Consider the following 21,368-nt stretch of genomic DNA (forward strand, 5'->3'; position numbering starts at 1 on the left):
AAAAGTGCCAGGTGGTGCGCCCAGCTAAAAGGGGCTGGGTTGTATGGTAAATACAGGTCTGTTACATTATATAGATACATATTCACGAGTAATTTGTTTGAATTTACTGGAAACAGAACAGAAACATTTCCTATTCCATGAATGTGTGTATGTGTGTGTGTTGTTGACACTGTGACTTGTCATTACAGCACAGACCAGAGGGGGGCGCTGACACGACTACGCGCCTCACAAATCACCTAACAGCTCAGCTCGAGCCAAGCGCTGCGCACGCACCCTCAGTCACGTGATCCCGGTCAAGATGGCGGCGTCCACAACACAACGTGAAGCTAGTTAGATCGTGCAGCGATAAACATCAAGATGTCTCGGCTAATAGTAAAGAATCTCCCTAACGGGGTATGTATTACAGGCAGGAATAAGCACTGTTGTCTTTGCCAAAGCGGTGTCAATGCGAACATCCGCACGTTTACCAGCTGCCTGCATCCGTCCCATGCTGTGTTCATGTCATTACACGTGATGCCTAGGCATTATGTCTCTGTTGTCATATTGTATCGTATACACACTACTAGCAAAAGGTTTATTGTTAGGGAACCTGAAGGCTTTTAATTTTTAGACATCAGCTTAAAATGAAATTTCAGGCAAAACTTTTGTTTTCACAAAATAGGAAAGTGAAGGAATCAACGTCATTTATTTGCTGGTTTCTTTCTTTGCAGTTATTACAGACTGAGCAGAATGTCTATGCAAACAGGGCATCAATAAACAATCTAATTTTTTTTAGTATCTTGTGAAAGTGAAAACCTTTAGGTCCGCCGGCCAATTGCCAGAAATTGTCCAGAAAAGCCGTTACCATGTTTATTACTTAACTTACATTTGTATTCACACTTAGGTTTGGTTTTATATTGTTATGCTGTCATTAAAATATCTAAAATAGACTTTACATGTTGATGACAGCAATTCATAGTGTTGGTTTGTTTAATTTATCCAGATAAGTCTGGACGATGTTGGAGTCATGTAATAAATAATATATTTATATATATATTAAATATGTAATAAATATTAAAAAGCTGAGTTTTTCTGCCTTTTTTTTGATATTTCTCACATCATTGGGGTTGGCTTAATCAATATGGAACCCAGGGAGAAGGGGTGTAGCCTTAGCCCATACACTACCTTTGAGTCATGTAATACATATTTATTATGCTCTTGTGCTGTTTATTGTGTAGATTAAAGAAGATCGGTTCCGAGACCTATTTGCTGCATTTGGGACTTTGACAGATTGTACCCTAAAGTATACAAAGGATGGAAAATTCAGAAAATTTGGCTTTATTGGTTATGGCTCAGAAGAGGAGGCCAAAGCAGCACTCGGCCATTTCAACAAAAGCTTTATTGACACATCCCGTGTATCTGTGAGTTATTTAAATATTAAACACATTTGTTTTTGTTGGCTAAGTAACATTTCTCCTATTAAAACTGCACTATTTTCAAAAGGTTGAGGTCTGTAAATCATTTGGAGATCCTTCAAAGTCCAAAGCTTGGAGCAAATACTCCAATAAAGAAGCCAAGGAATCTGCCACAAATCAGGATGCAAAGCTGTCTGGAGGTGAAAATAAAACGGTAAGGTTTAGGATCAACACAAAAAAACAATTTATTTATAATCTTAATATACACATATGAGAACAATATGGAACATATTTAAAAAGCAGTGAATGTGACTTTTACTAAACATTCACCAGTGGTAAATCAGACACTGACATTTAGAACACAGGTAATAGAAGATGAATCTACTAGATTGTAAGCTCTTCGGGGCAGGGTGCTCTCCTCCTGTATCACTGTCTGTGTTAGTCTGTCATTTGCAATCCCTATTTAATGTACATAATCTGTGTAATATGTTGGCGCCATATAAATCCTGTTTAATAATAATAATAATAATATTAATAATAATTTACAGTGAATGTAAAAAATATCAAAGTAAATACAAAATGTAATAATACCTTTTACAGTTTAGTCAATAAATCTGATTAAGTGTAAATATTCCTTTTCATTTTTAAGGAGACATTGTCACCTTGGCTATGCAGGGCAAAATCACAGCCAGTGGCAAGAAATGGGCTATGGTTCCCGGATTCCCTTGCATTTGGGCATTGTATCAACTCATCACATAGGATAGTACATTTGAGATGATAAACTTTGCAATAGCAACATCTTTCTGGGATTTTTTTAAGCAGTGACTGCCTTAGATGCTGAATCTAGGAACTTGAAAGGAGAACTTCATACCAAACAGTTAAATAATAATCAACTGACACAGATCTACTTTGCTCTGGACGTCCAGTCTAAATCATTCTCAGTATCTCTACTGTTTTCATAGGAATATTTTGGGCTTATCAGAATTTGTGAAAGACAAATCGCCTGTGTTAGCTGTTTGCACAATGCAGAAAATGTTTCTTTCAGCTTGTTTGATAGGAGACCTTCTGTTTACTAGACTTCTGTCTTGTCACTTATCTAACATCATTATTTTTTTCAGACAAAGAAAAAGAAGAATCTTGCCTTGGAAGAAGTAAGTTTAAGTTATTAAGTATATGACCTTCCCTTGTATCAAGCTTTATATATAGTACCAAATTTTTAAAGCTGAAACATAACACCGCCCAGTGAGTTATGCATACCTTAGCTAGCTAGCCTGGAGGACCTCCTGAATGAAACGAACCACACACATTGGCCCCAATGTATTAAAGCTCTCCAAGGCTGGAGAGGATACACTTTCATCAGTGAAGCTGGGTGATCCAGCAAATCTGAAATGGATCTGGTCCAGGATTGAAAACATTTGATAACAAATAGCAAATGACTTTTAAGAAATCTATTCCAGGTTTGCTGAATCACCCAGGTTCACATTGCACAGAGAAACAAAGCCTCTCCAGCCTTGGAGAGCTTCAATAAATTAGGCCCAGTAAGAGAGCAGAAGAGTGGAGCAAAGGTGGAGGAAAAGAGAGGTGGAGGTAAAAAAGACAGTGCCCCTGATTCATCAATAAAATCCGCGCTCGCTGGAAGTGCGAAAGTACGCGCGGCCAGCGATCGCGGTTTACCGCGGTCCGGACTCGAGTGTGCTCGTACACTCGCCTCCTCACTGCCAGCCGGATTCCAGCCTTCATAATAAAGCTTTTTCAGTTGCTGAATAGCGCGACGGCGTACGATTTCGGATCGCGAATACGAATGCCCGAGCGATAATCCGATTCTGCTTGATGAATTAGGGGCAGTGTAAGGGAGGTTGAACCCCCCTTTCTTAGGTACCTCTTGTGTTCTTTTTCTACGTATGTTGTTGCTCTTTACAGTCAGAAGGTCCTCCAGGCTTATTAGGATATACAATTCGTATTGGGCTGTGCTATGTTTCTCTGTGCAGTAGTTGTGAACATATCTGTATATAGCACATATATGTAATTAATTGGCCTTACACTTGTTGGATTATTATACCTTCAAGTCACATGTATACCTATTATAACCATTTTTTCTGGCTATATATAAACTGGTATTGTTGTTTGTCGCAACTTGTATTATAGCAGCTTGTATAAAATTAATTAGATTTCAATTCTAAAGTTTGCTAGGTATGCTGAGGGAAGAAATCATCTTTAGCAGTTGGTAAACCAAATCTTTTAGTCTTTTTTCCCCTTAAATGCACTTTACTGTAAGTGTCCACCTAATGTTCAATTATATATTCTTATATTGTTTTAAGGTAATATTAGGCGGCACTCCTTCAGAAACCTAAGATTTTCTACTTTTTATTTTGTTTCAAAGTTTTTATTAAAATTTCAAAATAAAGTAAAAGAAGAGCACCAACCAATAACCAGACATCAGTAGGATAAACATATGAGGTCAAACATCATAGTTCATCACCTCTTAGGTTACAAAGTCTAAATACAACAAGTAGTTTTCCAATATTGACAATAAAAAGTATAATACAAAAAAGTACAATAGTACAAAAATAGTTTTGGTCACAGATTTGAAACTTGTGAGGTATACAGGCATATCAAGTTTAGAGAGATCGTAAAGACTGGTGGGTGGAGGTACCTTTAATCTTTCACATTTAAAATTTAAATTTAAGAAAAAAAGTAGGAGAAAAATAGGGGGGGGGGGGGGGGATAGGACATTAAGGGTTACACAAGGGAGGGGGGAAGTTAAGGGTCAGGGTTCCCTGCTTGAATAATACATGATTATAATCTAACCACGGGTCCCATCTGTTGTAGAGCTTGTTAAGGTTGTTTTTAAGAGTACAGGTTAATTTGTCATTGACCATTATCCAGTTAAGTTTGTTTTTGGTGAACTCAAGGGGAATGATGGAAGCTTTTAGATTTTGTACATTTATTGTCATTTAAACAGAATATGAGTTAGTGAAATACATCAGTTATGTTTATATATGTAACCTTTAATTTTTTTTGGTATAGAATTATAATACGTATTGGACTACAATGGTAAATTGCATGTAGACTTTGCCTAAAGGTGTAACAACGATTGGTTTATTTCTTTTTTTATAAGTCCACTTTCTCCGTTTAATTGTGTTTATTATGGTACTAATCTCTTGTGTTGCTGTTTAGTTAACAAATGTTTGCTTTGCTGTATACAGCTGGAAAAAGACAGTGGCTTCCAAGAGTTTCTTACAGTGCATCAGAGCAGGAGCAAAACAGCTACATGGGCCAATGATACAAAGGTGGAGACAGTAGAGAAAGCAAAAAGCCGCTCACAAGATGATTACCTGAATTTCGATTCAGAATCCGAGCAGGAGACAGATGATGAAAGTGAGGAGGGTTCAGAAAAAGGTAAGTAACACAAAAGCCATGTAGATAAGCCTACAAAGATTTGTATGTATGTCAATACAACCTCTCACCAGAATTAAATGGTTATATTTTTGCAACATTTTAAATACAACTTTTGTTAAATTGAAAATTTTATTTATACAGTGTGTATACCTGAAAAAAAAACATATTTATGCTGATTTCTTTGGTATGTGATATCCAACAAGCTCATATAAGTATGACTGACAGATGTACAATCTTTTCGGCCATATAGTGTAGGACTGTATTACATTCCTTGAAATGTGGTTGTTTATTCCTGCTGTGTTTCATTATGTCCACATACGTTGTGCTATGATAGTTGTACTAATGATTTTTTTCACTATTTTTTAACAGGTGGAAAGCTTGCTCTGCAGACCGAAGTATCTGACATGGAGTACCTTAAGTCCAAGGTAGTACGAGATGTCTCATCTGCAAATAAGGATGAAGAAGAGCAAGTTAAAAGTAACAAAGAAGTTGATCATAATGCTCCAGTTGGCACAAACAAAAGTCAAGATGTTTCTTCAAAGAACAAAGCCTCAAAGAAAGAGGTAGGTGGAAGATGACTTTCTACCTTCATTAGCCCAGTGGTCAGCATTCTTTGCTGGTTTTGGGTATAAGTGCCCCATGGCATATTTAGTTTTTATATTTTTCCTCGTTTGTGTGTGTTTTCTCTGAATTCTCTCATTTTATAAACTAAAATATATTTACTTTGCTTCTCCGTTGGGTCTGCTGAAAATGTTTAATTTTAAAGTCTTACTCAAGTGACCAAAACATTTCCCTCCAGAAACCTGCTATTCTGAATGAGCCTACAACTCCATATACAATCAAGCTGAGGGGAGCACCATTTCATGTAACCGAAGTAAGTCTATCAGCTAATTTGTATAAACAATTTTCCAACAAACGATATTTTTCTCTATAGTCTTTTATTAATATCCTTTTTTTTAACATTACTTTTTGAGACATACTGGCAACAAATCAAATTTTTTTCTGAATGTTTTTTAGTTTGGATGAAGGATGAAAATACTTTAAGCCCTTTTTCTGTCTATGTTCATCTAAAAGATTTTCTCTTCACTTCCTGTCCTATTGATTCAAGAAACGATAGGTGTTAATGTCCTTTTAGTCATGTGTCCAGTATTTTTCAGTGTCTGCAATTCACATTGCACTTTACATTTACAGCAAAACGTGCGTGAATTCCTTCTGCCACTGAAGCCAGTTGCCATTCGGATAGTGAGAAACATTTACGGTAACAAGACAGGTAAGGTTCTCTTTGATTCTGCTTTAAGGTATTTAAAGCCAGGATTCATACTTGGAAGTCAGAAAAGATGAAAGGACTTGAACTAAATGAACCATAGAATTATTGGGATAATTTATTGGTGATACAGACAAGCTAGACTATATTAAAGAAGATTTTTTACAGGGCAAACATGACTTTTTATTAAAAATAGGTAAAAGGATAGCGTAATTGAGAGAACAACAGCACAGGATTGCAAAGGTGCTTTAAAAAATACAGCAGATATAACACTTTTGTATAATTTATATATTGTAGTTTGTATATTTTAGAGGACTTTAATATTTTTTGATTTTATTGTCACAAAGCAAACCATAATCCACAATGTTTTGTGACATGCTAGCAACCGTTTACCACTACTACATTAAAGTGATGATCAGGATGTTTGTTTCAAACTTCCTGATATCCACAGGAAGTGGAGTTCACCACTATCGAAGTACAGTACCTTAACCAATAATTATAAAGTCCTTACTCTTAACATTTTAAAAGTAGGGCAAACTGAAAAATGTCAGTATTTGTTTAAAGATCCATAAACCTTTTACAATGCAACAGAATACAAAACTTTGTGTATTCATATTCTCATATCTCTGTTGTCTAGGTTATATCTTCGTGGATTTCAAAAATGAAGATGATATTCAAAAAGCCCTCAAAAAGAATAAGGACTATATGGGTGAGTGACTGATTTTGGGATTTCAGAATGCAGTGTCATTTGTTTCCGTGCTGTCAGTTGTAATAGAGATGAATAGGTTGGTTGAATAGCTGAGTGTTTAATTCGGCAGCTTGCGTGCCTCCTCCAATCTGCTGTGACTGCAAGTTCCCAAGCTCCCCGAGCTGTACTTATCGATGATAAGTACAGCCCGGTGACTGTGGGAACTGAACTCAGATGAACTCTCCATAAAGGAACTCCATTGGGAGTTCATCTGGAGTTCGTTTTTTTTTTTTAAACATATTTTTTAACACGAATTCGCAAAGTCAAGTTCCATGTTTTTCGGGTCGGGTCTGCCCGAATTCGAACCACCATTTTCGGGTCGAATATAGGGAGAACTCGAATTTGAACACCAACACTAGAGATAAACATTCATCTATAGTTTTAATGTGTATTATTCTTAACACAGTTTGTATACTCTATATGTGTTCAGTGTTTTTTTTTGTTTGTTTTATTTTGTTATTTTATTGGTTGGAAAAAGACATGTTTGGCGTTAAGGGAGATATTGTGAATATCACATACATACATAGCCATACATGTGGGAACTACCTCCCAGGTCACCCTATTTATTCTTCTTTCTATAATTGCTTTAATCACTCTTATCATAAGACACTATAAATGTTAATACTGTAATGTCTTTTAGGTGGACGATATATAGAAGTGTTTAGAGTTGAGCAAGCGAAAGATTCTTCACACTCAGAAAGTGTACAAAGTAGACCATGGGAACAGAAGAAAAATGATTCTGAACTGCAGGAGGATTTATCAGAATCTGGAAGGCTGTTTGTCCGAAATCTGCCTTATAGCTGCACTGAGGAAGACCTAGAGGCACTGTTCTCTAAATACGGTAAATCTTTGCAAAATATTATTCCTTTGTTTGCAAAATACAAGAAGAATTTTATAACTTTAGAATTGTATATGCTGTTTACCTGCATGTTATGTTATTTTATTGAACAGAAAAATACATACAAGTCATATTAGGTTTAAAGTATTAAAGGTAGACTATCCCACTTACATTGCAGTCTGCTTCTGGCCTCAAGGCTTACTTTGTCCGATTAAAGGCTTTTTTTATGACAGAAGAGCTAAACACTGCCCGGAAAGTGTGAAAAGAGACACCTGATTGCAATGCATAATACAAAATATTAAAAGTATTATTATTTATTGCCCAAAAACGTTTTGTGTTGGCCCCGATAAACATATAAAAACCCTTATTTATTCACTTTAAAATGACATGGAGCCAGTGGACCAAGATAATAGATTTTTTTTTGTAGAAGGAATTTGCCTGATGCATTTTTTTTCTTCCAGTTTTAAACATTTGGAATTTGTCACACAACTAATCATATGCAAATAGTTATTATATAGGGTTAAATATTATCCAGTAGTATTTTTAACTGTATTTACTTTTTGGTTATATGTTGAAGCAATGACGTCCATTTAGTCAGATTTATTAGCAGATTTATAATTTTAGTTTATTCTTATTTGTATATCTAAAGCCAAAACTTACCTTTTTTGTGATACCCATGAGTTTTGTCTGTGATTGCTGTCTCAAGAGATTTGTCTTCACTTGTAGACAAAACAGAAAGTGAAATAAAATATCCTCATCTTTATTTTTGTTTTAGAGGCCACTCCTTTTTTTATCTCTAATTTTGTACCCTGGTGACACAACTTTAAAACAACTATACTCGCTTTGACTGGTCTTTTTCTGGGTTTAGTATGTTAGGACCATCATTATTGACTGGCCCATGATAACATAATGCCCCTGATTCATCATTGAAATCCGCGATCGCTGGAAGCGCGAACGTACGCGCGGCCAGCGATCGCGGATCACCGTGGGCCGGGCTCGAGTAGGTAATGTGTGTGCCATTAGAAAGAATGATTTTTTAGGGGAACAGTGACTTTTAATGCATGATCGCCAGTAAAAAGCTGTCAAATAAGCGCGGCTCCGTGCGCGAGCTTTTTCAGTTGTTGAATAGCGCGATCGCGCACGATTCCGGATCGCTAATACGAATGCGCGACCGATAATCCGATTTTGCTTGATGAATCAGGGGCAATGTCTGTATATGGGAGTTAGTATCAGCATCACGGTCTGCATGTGCAGCTCAGTGTGCATTCTAAGTGTTTGTTCTTGCTATACATGTTGTTGTGTTGTATAGTGTTTGTATAGTGTTCAATATTCAAGGACATTGCATAGAGAATAATGTCTGATGTTTCTACTAATGCATTGTATTTCAGTTTGCCTCTTCTGCAATAAAAAGCCTTCCTATTCTGTCCTTAACTCTAAAGTTCATTTAATCTATTAAAGTCTAAAGGGGATTCTAACCTTTACCCACTCTAACTAAAGCTGAAAAGATTTACAGTACTTTAATCCTTTAAAATAAAAAAAGCTAAAATACATTTTGTGTACAACTCTGCAGGGCACCTCAACTGCCTCAAATAATACGGCTTCTTATGTTTTCTCCTTTAGGACAAATCTCTGAGATCCATTTTCCCATTGACAAGCTAACAAAGAAACCAAAAGGCTTTGCCTTTGTTACATTCCTTATCACAGAACATGCAGTGAAAGCTTACGCAGAAGTTGATGGACAGATATTTCAGGTGAGTAAAAAAAAACTAAACAAACAAAACTTTGCAAGGATGTTCAGTGTATCTAGTGTTATAAGGTCTGATTTTTATTTTAAATGTAGGAGTGTTATCACTTTGCTGAATCTCTAACTTCCTAACTGGCCTTTCTTGTGGCAGAACATGAACAGTGCCCAAAGGAAGATTGAGCTGCAGACAATGTTAAATAACAGTTATAGAAAGAAAATGTTACAGTGCAAGGTCACTATTATTATTATTATTATTATTAAACAGGATTTATATAGCGCCAACATATTACGCAGCGCTGTACATTAACTATGACCCATTCCTGGCGCCTGGATTTGTGGACCTTTTTATTACTCATTTATAATTTTGCGCTGCAAACTGATCTGTGTGGCAGTGGCCATCATCGTATAGTATGCTATTATCTAATAGATCTTTGCTTTCACTAGCAATAAAAATAGTTTTATATCTTGCCATCTGGTAATTATAAATAAATTACAGACAAACATCTTAAGTTAGAAGTAGTTTGGTATGGGTACAGGTTTAAATATTATTTTCAGTATAGGTTTAACAGCAGCTTAGATAACTTCTTGGATTATGTTTTCTGGGAATTTTAGCTAATTGTCTTTGATAATTCATTTTATATTATAAAATAGCAAGGGGACAGTTTCTTCAATAAATATGTGCTGTATTGTGTCCAGAATGTTGCATAAATCTCTTCAACTTCTAGTTAACTGCGATCAATACATTATTGTTAACAGCTGTTATCTAGGAGCAATCTCCTTTGGTATACCACACTAGGAAGGTTTTTCTCATCAAATGCATGCTGACCCCTTTAGCAATAATAGCTTGACTTGATCATTTCTGTATGACTTTTCCAGTCTCTCAGTGTTGTGGAGGAATTGATGGCCTACTATTTTCTTACAACATTGCTTTAGTTCGTTGAGGTTTGTTGGTGTTCATTTATGCACAGCTCTGCTAAAATCTAAATGCTAAAACCAACCTCAGTTTTTTGCTTGGTATGCATTTTGCTTGTGTGCTTGTTGTCACTCTGTAAATGTAAATGCTATACAATCTTCTCTATGCACACACACACGTGTAATTTCAGTATGATAGTTAGAGACCAACGCCACCATCATCCAACCTGTATTAAACCTGGCACATGCTTGACAGCCTCTCTTGAAATACATCCCAAGACTGATGTATGCATTATTAGTTTCTTATGGTAAAGTGTATGTTTTATTTTTAAAGGAAAAATCCTAAGTATTGGTTATGTGGTAATGGAAGAGTGACATAAAATATCAACATTCTCTCATTGACATTTTATGTGTGCAGTGGAATGCTGCTTCTTTAGATCACACATAAACAAAGAACATGTGACCACTCCCACAATGACTGCGGACTCTGTCCCCTGTCTGAAAAAATATTTATCCAAAATATCTGTTAGAAATTAGCTTGGGAGATCCTTGATGAATTATTAAATAATAGATGGCAAGTTATCATGCTGATGGGCTTTTATTAAATAAAAAAATAACAAACTACTATATTGTCGTTTACTGTGCAATATTGTGTTTGTTTCCATTTTTTATACTTGGGCACTTTCTGCAAAGTTTTGTAAGTCTCCTCAATAATTGTAATTTGCTCACCAGGGCCGGATGTTGCATGTTCTTCCTTCTACAATAAAAAAAGAAGAGGAAGCTGAGGGAGCTACAGATTCCTCGGGATACAAGAAACAAAAGGCTCTGAAGGAAAAGGCCAATAGCTCCAGGTACTGTCTATAATGCAGCAGGCCCAAAAATCTGTTTAACTAAAACAAAATTTTGTAAGCAGGTAGGAACTTTTTTTGCAGAAAGGACAGGTCATGTCCCTTTAGTCCCTAGTCACTCATCTGTGCATGCGTGATTTCTGTAATTCCTAGTTGCCAGGGTATGCCAGGATACCCAGTTCAGTTGCAGCTCATTGTACACTGAAGGAAAGATTGTGAACAAGCAGGTAAGTATCATTTATAACAAAAAAAACTGCCTACTCAATTTTTTTTCATTAAAGGTTTAGTTCCACAAGTATCATTGATTTCATTCTTAATGAAGTCTTAATACCATGGTCAGAATTTTCTAGAGTCAGATATTAGAGACTAGAGAAACTGATGATCGAGAACATGTGGGTTGCCAAAAGTTGTTCAAAATCGAATTACCATCAATTTTTTTAATACATATTAGCTTTATGTTTTGACTTTTAGTGCAATCCCATATTTATTCAAAGAAGAGACACCACAAAAAAATAGGTAATCAGAAGATTTCAACAATAGCTGAACCATGTTTAAAACACCTTCTTTTGAATGCCACAATCAATAAACTGCTGAATGCTGAACGTCACAAACTATATATGCTTTATATTTTTTACTTGAAAGGATTTTTTATATTTTGTTGCCCGATTTTAATTTTACTTTATACTGCCACCATCCCTAAAAGAGTTCAATTATAGTATCAAAATATGGGACCTTTTATGAAAGGATTTGTAATTCACATGCATCTTTTACACAACCTACCCAGGCAAGTGACATATTGACAGGCAAATGCCACTATTTCCTATTTCTTGCATCTTGCAGTTACTTTGCCGGTTTCATAAACGATGTGTGTTAATGCAGAATTTTTGTCCAAAGAATTGGAAGGTGGCATGAAACAGGAAATAGTGTCATCATTCTGACTGAGTAGTGTAGCAGAATGTGAGGTGAAAATAATTTCAGGTAAAACAATTCATATATTCATACATAAATATATAGTTCATATATACATGTATTGTGCTTTTGGGTTGATATGCCTCCCTAACTGCATGTAATGAGTTCTCACAATCGTCTGTGTCAGTCCAGTATGACTTGTGGGTAATTATATGCCCAACTATTTTTTTTTCTAACAATAAAAGGAGCACATAAATCTTGTATTTATAGTTTTCTATAGTCTCTCACTTTGAATCTCATTGCAGCTCCCACAACTGGAATACGCTTTTCATGGGCACCAGCTCGGTGGCAGAGGTGATTGCTCAGAAGTACAACACCAGCAAAAGCCAAGTGTTAGACCATGTAAGTGTCGCCCAGGCTTGCGTGATGGAATGATGGAGACATGTATACTTTGTAATTTTTCACCTAAATGTTTCTCTATTGTCCCTTTTCCTACAGGAGGGAAAAGGAAGTGTAGCTGTAAGAATTGCTTTGGGAGAGACCCAGTTAGTACAAGATGTTCGTCAGTTTCTAACTGAAAATGGAGTCAGTCTGGATTCTTTCAGCCAGGTAATTTTGCACTAAATAAAATTTGATTTGCTAGCTTATTTATCTTTTTTTTTCACTGAAGTTTTGTTTCTTTATATTTTTTATTATGGGGGAGGCGGTGTTCTAATTTACATATAACGAATGGAGGCATTTGCCACAAGTTAGACTTGTGAATCCTTCCTGTACAATCTAGCAATATCTGACAAATATATTTTATTCTCTATGTATCAGGCTTCAGGACCACGCAGTAAAACTGTGATCCTGGTGAAAAATCTCCCAGCTGGCACCCAGGTTTCAGAACTACAGGAAGTGTTTGAGCGGTTCGGTGACCTGGGAAGGGTGTTGCTTCCAGAAGGTGGAATAACTGCCATTGTGGAGTTCCTTGAACCAACTGAAGCCAAGCAAGCCTTCCGTAAACTGGCATATACAAAGGTAAGAAGGCATTGTGTTTTGCCGTTACTGGTGACTCGGGAATTTATACAGATTGTTCTAATTACAACCCTTTTTTTTTTTTGTGTCAATCAACTTTATTGAATTTTCACAGAACAGTAAAACAAACATACATAGCAACATTAAAACATAAAACACAAAAATCTTATTAACCCTTAATGGCATTGGTTTCGTATGAGTATAAAATACACATCCTAAATACAGCATATATTCTGAGAAACATAGCAATATTCTGTCAAAGCCCTCAGGAATCGGAATAGGATAAATCAGCACAAATATACAGAAAATGACATAAATGCTCATGGAAGCGTGAAACATAATTACAACCCTTTTTTATTGCTCTGCCTTTATATGCATCCTTTTGGTAACCCAAAGCAACCAATCACATTTTGTTTTACTGTAGTTAAGTGAATAATATTATTGTTTGATGTTGATCAATTTATTTAAATACAGTGGTACCTTGGTATAAGTCCTTAAACTGTTCCAGATCCTTGGACTTCTACCAAACAGGATTTATACCAAACAATTTTTTTCCTATAAGAAATAAAAGGAAAATGAATGATCCATTCCCATGAAAAAAAATCCTATTGTTATTGGCATATTTTACGTTGATTGGGCTGTATGAAATAATTTAAACACTGCCTAATACTAAAGCACATAAACACAAAAGCAATTAGATGAAACAAAAGAAAATGTAACCTCCCTTTACCTTGCTGAGAAGAGTCGAGTGCCTACTAGGATGGTGCTGAGAAGATGTTATGTCATTCACAGAGAGTTTTAGTGCGGGTTGTTCACTGAATGGTGGCAACTGGCGTACTGACGCTTGTGGGCAGTGGTGGATTTGTCTCGAGAGAGGTAAATAAGGGTATCACGCGGTGTTATGACTCATTTTGACCCATACAAGTTCTAGCACAAAGGTTGTATACCAAGCAAAGGTTGTATACCAATCAAAATTTTTCATGTCCGAACAGGACTTATACCAAGTTGGACTTATTCCAAAGTGGACTTATACCGAGGTACCACTGTATTTTTTATTTGTATATTGAGCCACATTCAATGCAGCCTTTGTGTAAATATTAAATTGTATTCCTCTTGTGACCTGGGAGTGTAGCTGCCAAGTTTCACAAGAAGTGTTGAAACATAAAAGGTTTTGTAAAAGAATGAGATGAGTATGCATATTATTCATTGATTCAAAACTGAGGACTGCCTTGACACTTGTTTTTATTGCATTGCCATGACTATAGGAAACAATGTAAGCTTTTGGACTGGTCTAAATTTGTTGCAATGCTAAAACCTTTACAATTGCAACTTAATGCCAGGATAAAGATATACAATTGTGTGTCGGAGACATTTCCACTCCATAGGAGGAAATATTTGCACTCCCAACTCCTCTTGTCTGTTATATAGACTCCTTAGTGCAAGGCAATGGATACATTTAGAAATTGACTCTGCCTTGCACCCAGTCAGGAGTGGCCCATGGTGACTTGTCTGTGTCTGTGGATTTTTAAATGGAACAAGGTAGTATGCGTTAGGGTCTGTGTTAAATAGACATCAGCAGATGTCTATTTAACATCAGGTTAAATAGACATCTGCTGCAGGCCAAAAGCTTTTATCAGTTAATTTTGAACAATTTCATATGTGTCTCATATTGATTTTAAATGTATGTGCAAGCTTGTTGCATTGATAGGTAACTAGACTACACATGAAATTCAGGGATTTACTTTTGGGGTACCAAATGGTGCACTATAACTTAAACAATTAGTAGTTGCAAAAACACCTATTCAGACACCATTAGAAGCAATGTGACAAAAGAGTCCAAACTATAGTGGGATTGGAAAATGAGGGGCTTGCTTGATATGTGAGCAATAGACAGAAAGAATGTTGGGGTATAGCATGAGGGTTTCATTTAGGCAGGGCTATAGAGTTAGAGGATCAGAATTGTAGGAAAAGTGTGGATGGAACAGGAACAGAGATGTGGTTTGGAAATGGAGGCATGGGTCCAGCGAGACTGCCACAAAGATAGCATACTGTGGAATCCAGGGAGAGAGAGTGAAAGGAGCTCCCACGTTGCCTAACATCGCAAAACCTTCCCTGGGCACAGCTACATGTAACATCTTTTTGTGGCTCATTGTTAGAGCAGGTCCCTCTTTCTAGACAAGCTGCAATAGCAAATATATATTGTTGTTTTTTAGCTTTTTCATCCTCGATTGGTCCACAAATGGCTTCATAAATTTACAAAATCTGTCTGATTGGCTTAAAGCATTGGGATTTCATTTGAAATTTAGCATTTATTAAAAAATCAGTTCACTGATTTCTTTGTGGAGACTTGTGTCAAAAGTGTGAGCCAACACTGAGATCCATTTTTTTTGTATGTGGAAATAACAATACAAAGTTTTATTGTACCAAATGTATAGAACTGTGCCATGAAAATGGGCAGCGTGGTAGTCTTTGCAGCACTGGGTCTTAGGTTAGAATCTTGGTCAGGACACAATCTGCATGGAGTTTACTGGTTCTCCCCAGGTACTCTGGCTTCCTCCCACATTCCAAAACATGGTTCGCTTAATTGGCTTCTCTCAAAAACTGACCTTAGTCTGTGGTAGTGGTATGGTGGGACATTAGATTGTTAGCCCCCTTGAGGGAGTAGTGATATGACAATGGACTTTGTGAAGCGCTGTGTAATATGTTGGCGCTATATAAATACCAGCTAATGGTAATAAAAAAATAATAATAAAAACTGAATTAGCCACATTGTGTAAGTTGAACAAAAATTCAAAATCTTCAGAATATTTTGGTACTTTATTTCTTGGTTATTTCATGTATCTCCATTATTGTTATTAGTTATTTTTTTTTTTCATGGTATGTTTTACCTTTTTTTTTTTCTTTATACCAGTTTCAGCATGTACCACTATACTTGGAATGGGCTCCTATGAATGTGTTCAACACCCCACCTCCAGGGAAGAAAGTTCAAGTGGTCAATGAGGACAAGCCAGCAATGGAAGAGAAAGGTGAGATGACCGAGAATGAATGTGTGGACTTTGTCCTTTATAAACTAAACTAAAAAAAAAAAAAAAACTCTGCAGGCAGGAAAAAAAATGTTTTTAATGCCTACCCAATGTGCCAGACTTTGTGTCTCTACTATAGTATTTGTTTTTGTGTCTCTACATATACTATGTTGGGTGATAGGTGCGGGTGTTTGATACCAGAAAGTGGACGAACAAGATATCCATAAAGTAATGGATGGAGAATATTTTTTTTAGCAGCTGTGTATCTCTTTAAAACAGTTAATTGGAAATGCTGGCAGTGGGAAGAGTAATTAATAAAAGCTCTTTTTATATAGGTAACAGTTTCTAAACTTTTATTAGGTGGTGCCATATTTCCTTTAAAATTGCTAATTTGTCCTTACAACAGCAAACTATCATATTGACTGTCAATATATATTTAATATTTTTATAGGTGACATTTCCCTAGGACGTGATGAAGCTCAGACTGACGTAAACAACGAGTCTGAGGAAGAAGAGGAAGATACACTTCCTGGCTGTACATTATTTATTAAAAATCTAAATTTTAACACCAACGAGGAAACACTGAAGGAGGTAAGAAATTTATATTTCTTGGTTTGGCTTAAAAATGTTTTCAAATATTTATTTATTTTGTATGTTTTAGAAAAATATTAGACATTCTTTTTACAATAAAATACTTATTTCTGTTATGAACATGGCATCATAACCTTGCTTTTTTTCTACATAGGTCTTTTCAAAAGTTGGAGCTGTGAAATCTTGTAGCATTTCAAAAAAGAAAGACAAACAAGGTGAGATAACTGATGTGCAGGTGGGCTTTTGTCAGCATGGGTGAATGAGTCCATTGAATGGTATGCTGGCCCATGATAATATGTGGAATGTTACTTGGACTTGTCATGGTCTGGGTCGATGAGTCTGTGAAATGTTACCCAGCCTTAGGATAATCTGGGTAAATGAGTCTTTGGAATAATACCTGTTTTTTTTTTTTGGTAATATGGGTAAATGATCCAGTGGGATGTTACCCAGATGTTGGTAGTCTGGATAGGAGAATGTATCACTGGAATGTTACCTGAGCTTTTAGTTATTTTGGTAAAATAATCCATAAAATATTAGCCAAGTTTTTGATCTGGGTAGATAAATCTGTGAAATGTCGACTTAATGTTTATTCACCTTGAATGAGTTTGTGGGATGTTACCTGGACATAATGGACCTGATATAATAAAGCTCCCCAAGACTGGAGAGAATATACTTTTATCAGTGAACTTGGGTGATTCAAACAATCTGGAATCGATCTTGTCCAGGGTTGAAAACATTTGCTAACAAATAGCAAACGACTTCCAATTCAGGAAGTGAAATCCATTCCATGTTCACTGATGAAAGTGTATCTTCTCCAGCCTTTGAGAGCTTTAACTTCCATGGCAGTCTGAATAATAGGTAATTTTAAAACGGTACATGTAAAAATATTATTTTAAATTTCCCGCCTGGTCCCATATCCCAGCTGCACGGTCCCGCCCTCAAGCCACACGCTCGCACTGCCCAGCCGGCCTCTGAATCCCTATCGGCCGGCATCGTCAGGGGAAGCAGATGCCAGGCATCTCTGGAGGACGCTGCGGGAATGTGGGGACCAGGTAAGACTTTAAACTCCCTGGCAATTTGCACCCCGAGTGTGGCTCGGGTTTACCACTTTTGGTATGGATAAATCACCCAGAGCCACACTCGGGATTACTGCTAGGGAGGTTAATAAATCAGGTCCAATGACTTTAAAAGAAGAAATTTTTTTTAATATATATATAGAAAAGTACAGCTTAGATAGCCTTTTACTACAATTTCTTTGTACAATATAATTTTGTCACGTTTCGACATACTACTTGCACTTATATTTTCAAACATGAAGTGTTCTTCTTCGTTACAGGTACTCTCCTATCTATGGGCTTTGGTTTTGTGGAATATAAAAAGCCAGAACAAGCACAAAAAGCTCTGCGGCAGTTGCAAGTATGTCTGTTTATGCCTTTATAATTAGGTCCCTATAGTGGTTTCCATCTTGATCAGTGCTTTTCTAATTTATTTTCATTCTGTGTAGAAGTTCTGCTTTTGCTCTTTATTTGCATGCAGAGCAATCTTCTGATCTTCCCCTTAATCCTGGGTTTACATGGTGAAAAGAGGAAATCACACTCCTAGAGTTAAATATTGTCCACATATTGTTCACAGGTACAATGAGAGCGTTGATAGTGAGATTAAGAACTTTAGCACAGAATTAGAGGGCTAAATTTTGGTACCAATGTAACACTGAAAAAGGAGATGCACACTGAGTGTGCTATTACTACTCATCTTGCAGTTTTTGCTTTATGGCTAGACAGGAAAATGTAGGCAGCCTTTTTTTTTAATACTGGCTCCAGAACAGCCATACAACTATTGGATACTTTTATTGTTGGTAAAATGTTCACTGATAATAACAATGCCCTTAGAAAAATGTTGTTTGGTATTTTCCTGTTTAGCACACTGCTTATAGGTATGTATTCTTCATGTGTGACATAAAGGTAATGCACTTACTGGAGAAATTAGATAAAGATGATCACTGACCATTGTCAGTCATGTGAACAGATTTTACAGACACCAAATCATGTAGAACAGTCAAAACTTGGTAATGAAATCTATGATATGGGATAACATAAATCCATAGGTGCCGTATGTACACCACTGTCTTCTAAATACCAAAAAATAAATGATACCTCTATTAAATGTATTGTCTTAGTGTCATTGCTCAAATGTTAATTTTGCTGACTTATAACATATATAGGATTGTTTGAGCACAAACAGTACCACTGTGGAAAAATTCATAGGGAGCTTGTTCATACCAGCCTGTCATGCACTGCGTATGTGAGGGTGCATTGGGCTGCATTTATTTTAAATTACACCCAAAGCACCTTTGCTGCAATGATTCACTATTCACCACATTCATAAAGCATACCATGCTTTGGAGAGCTTCTTGCATCTTTTTGTATTTGAAATGGACTAATCTGCATCTAATACAGCATCCTTTAACACATGAATATATGTGCATTCCTGCTCAGGGTGTTATACTGTGAACAGGCCCTAATATGGGTGTTTTCATTTTTTACAGCATTGCACAGTAGATGGTCATCAGTTGGAGGTCAAACAGTCTGAACGAGCAACCCAGTAAGTCTGCAAATAGTGTGCAATTCAAGTCAACTTGTGTTGTGTGAAAGTACTGTTCTTTGTAAGAGTATATGTACGAGGCTTTATGAAAATCAGATTAGTGTTAGATGTCACAGTTTAACAAAATTACATCAATTACATTGTGTGTCAGTGTGTTCTCTCCGGAAATTGTTTTCAGCAGGTTGGGGGAAAGCTGTACCTGGGTGGTCAAAAAGTGGGCAGGGGAAGGCACTGCAAATTTAGTGTTCCCAGTTGTTTATGCCATAGGTATCCAGTAACCCTTATTATTGTGTCAATGTTCTACATATACCCCCTGTACTTTGCTGGATGGTTAATATATTCCAAACTTATAAAGAATCATTCTGTTACTGGATTGTGAGCTCATCACATAATTTAGGGTTAACCTATGTCTATAACATAGGGTTATCCTATGCAAACAAACTTCAACACTTCAACCCTAGTGCTGATAGGTAAGAGTGCTAGCTACTGCATCACCTATGTTATACAAGAAATAAATCAATGTACACAGTATTTGCTTGGTATTGAATAAAAACAGACTTTAAAAAATTGCGTTTTCCATTTTATACCTGAATCCACACTTTATGTGTACCCCTTTCCTTGACTTTTGAACAGTGGCATTGAGGTTTGGATTTGTAAGGTAAAACCTTAGCTGTCAGGATACCTGCCTGTCATTTACTATCTAACTGCCATAGATCTGTTACTGTTAAATCTACGAGAGTAATACAATCATAACATAACTTTTATGACCAGCTTAAGCAGAACTCTGGGGAAGAAAAATGACCCTTGCAGTGGGGCTTTCCCAGCCATTTAATCTAGACTTTTTTATTATTATCATTTTAGTCTATTTCAAACATTGATGTAGCCTGTTTTACAAAATGTAAAGATTTTAAATATCACCGGTACCATACTGGAATGAGACTTCCAAGGTCACAATTAGTGAACTTTATTTATCATAAGGTTTCTGCTAATCTGAGATTTCAGGTATTTTTTTAATTCTGGTAAAGGGAAGATGATTATTTAATCCAAATGTATATACATTAGGAATATTTACACCCAGATTTCTAATTTTTTTAAAATAGATATATAAAATAATAAAGTGTAATGAATCAGTATTTGTAGTTCCTATGATATAAAGCTGAACTAATTATAAATTAAAAAAATGAAAAATGTGTAATTGCAGAGTAAAGGTGTCAGCTGATCGTAAAAAACAGATTACCAAAAAACAGACGACCTCGAAGATTCTGGTTCGAAATGTCCCCTTCCAGGCGACTGTTAAGGAAATCCGAGAGTTGTTCAGGTTAGTAAACCTTTATGTGTTGCTGTAATGAAAACTATTCACCAGGGGGAGCTGTGGTTTTGTGCTTATGGAATGAGCTATGGAAAGTGTTTGTGGGAAGATTCATATGTATTAGTATGCTGTGTGTAATGTTACAACATCTTGTCATCTTATTACCACCTGATTGTGAATATCTGTGTATTGTGTCGTGCAGTGTGTGTAGTGCTGTGCCCAATGGATCCAGGTGACCTTGTGTCTTTTTACATGTCACTGTGTGGCAACACTGCAGTGTTCACGCTTGACTATCTTTGTTGTTCTCCATGTCCTTGGTATGCACTGAAGACACATTGTGTGTAGACTAAACACTATTTTTAAAGATCTTGGGGAGGAGGGGGTTATTGCATCTTTTGAGGGGCTCTAAAATGACTTGGCTACAAGAATTTAATGTCTGGGGCAGTAAAGGCTTTTCTTGTAAGAAAACATTCCTGCGAGGATTTAATGCATCCCACATTCGTTCTGTTATTTTTCTGTAACAGGATTATTGCCTGTAGCATGAACTATAGGTAGAGGAGAGAGTGAAACCTGGGGAGAACAGGGCAAAGAGAAATATTTCATATATTCTTCTGAAAAAAAGCTTTGTACATTCACAGTGGTGAATTGTGCTAGGTAAAAAACTAGTAAACCTATTTTTTAAAAAACACTATTTTTATGTTTTTTTTATTTTTATTGTAGTGTGCATACTTATCATTTTGTTCCGTTGTCCTACAGATTATAAGTAGTACC

The 21,368-nt window shown here is 36.3% G+C and overlaps 1 protein-coding gene across 1 annotated transcript in view; it reads left to right on the top strand.

Moving 5' to 3' along the window:
* The first annotated feature begins 239 nt into the window (after window positions 1–239).
* The window catches only part of RBM19 (RNA binding motif protein 19), a 30,377-nt gene continuing 9,248 nt past the window's right edge, over window positions 240–21,368 (top strand). Inside the window, exons 1-21 of the mRNA XM_072415331.1 lie at window positions 240–393; window positions 1,218–1,400; window positions 1,483–1,608; window positions 2,513–2,545; window positions 4,601–4,793; window positions 5,163–5,356; window positions 5,593–5,667; window positions 5,985–6,063; window positions 6,695–6,766; window positions 7,446–7,646; window positions 9,264–9,394; window positions 11,032–11,150; window positions 12,362–12,458; window positions 12,555–12,665; window positions 12,876–13,076; window positions 15,985–16,099; window positions 16,548–16,687; window positions 16,842–16,902; window positions 18,024–18,103; window positions 19,233–19,288; window positions 20,490–20,606. Of these exons, the coding sequence (XP_072271432.1) occupies window positions 358–393; window positions 1,218–1,400; window positions 1,483–1,608; window positions 2,513–2,545; window positions 4,601–4,793; window positions 5,163–5,356; window positions 5,593–5,667; window positions 5,985–6,063; window positions 6,695–6,766; window positions 7,446–7,646; window positions 9,264–9,394; window positions 11,032–11,150; window positions 12,362–12,458; window positions 12,555–12,665; window positions 12,876–13,076; window positions 15,985–16,099; window positions 16,548–16,687; window positions 16,842–16,902; window positions 18,024–18,103; window positions 19,233–19,288; window positions 20,490–20,606 (2,420 nt within the window). The 5' untranslated portion in view covers window positions 240–357. The remainder of the gene's footprint in view (window positions 394–1,217; window positions 1,401–1,482; window positions 1,609–2,512; window positions 2,546–4,600; window positions 4,794–5,162; window positions 5,357–5,592; window positions 5,668–5,984; window positions 6,064–6,694; window positions 6,767–7,445; window positions 7,647–9,263; window positions 9,395–11,031; window positions 11,151–12,361; window positions 12,459–12,554; window positions 12,666–12,875; window positions 13,077–15,984; window positions 16,100–16,547; window positions 16,688–16,841; window positions 16,903–18,023; window positions 18,104–19,232; window positions 19,289–20,489; window positions 20,607–21,368) is intronic.

This window comes from Pyxicephalus adspersus, chromosome 6, assembly GCF_032062135.1.
Source record: "Pyxicephalus adspersus chromosome 6, UCB_Pads_2.0, whole genome shotgun sequence".
NCBI classification, from domain to species: domain Eukaryota; kingdom Metazoa; phylum Chordata; class Amphibia; order Anura; family Pyxicephalidae; genus Pyxicephalus; species Pyxicephalus adspersus.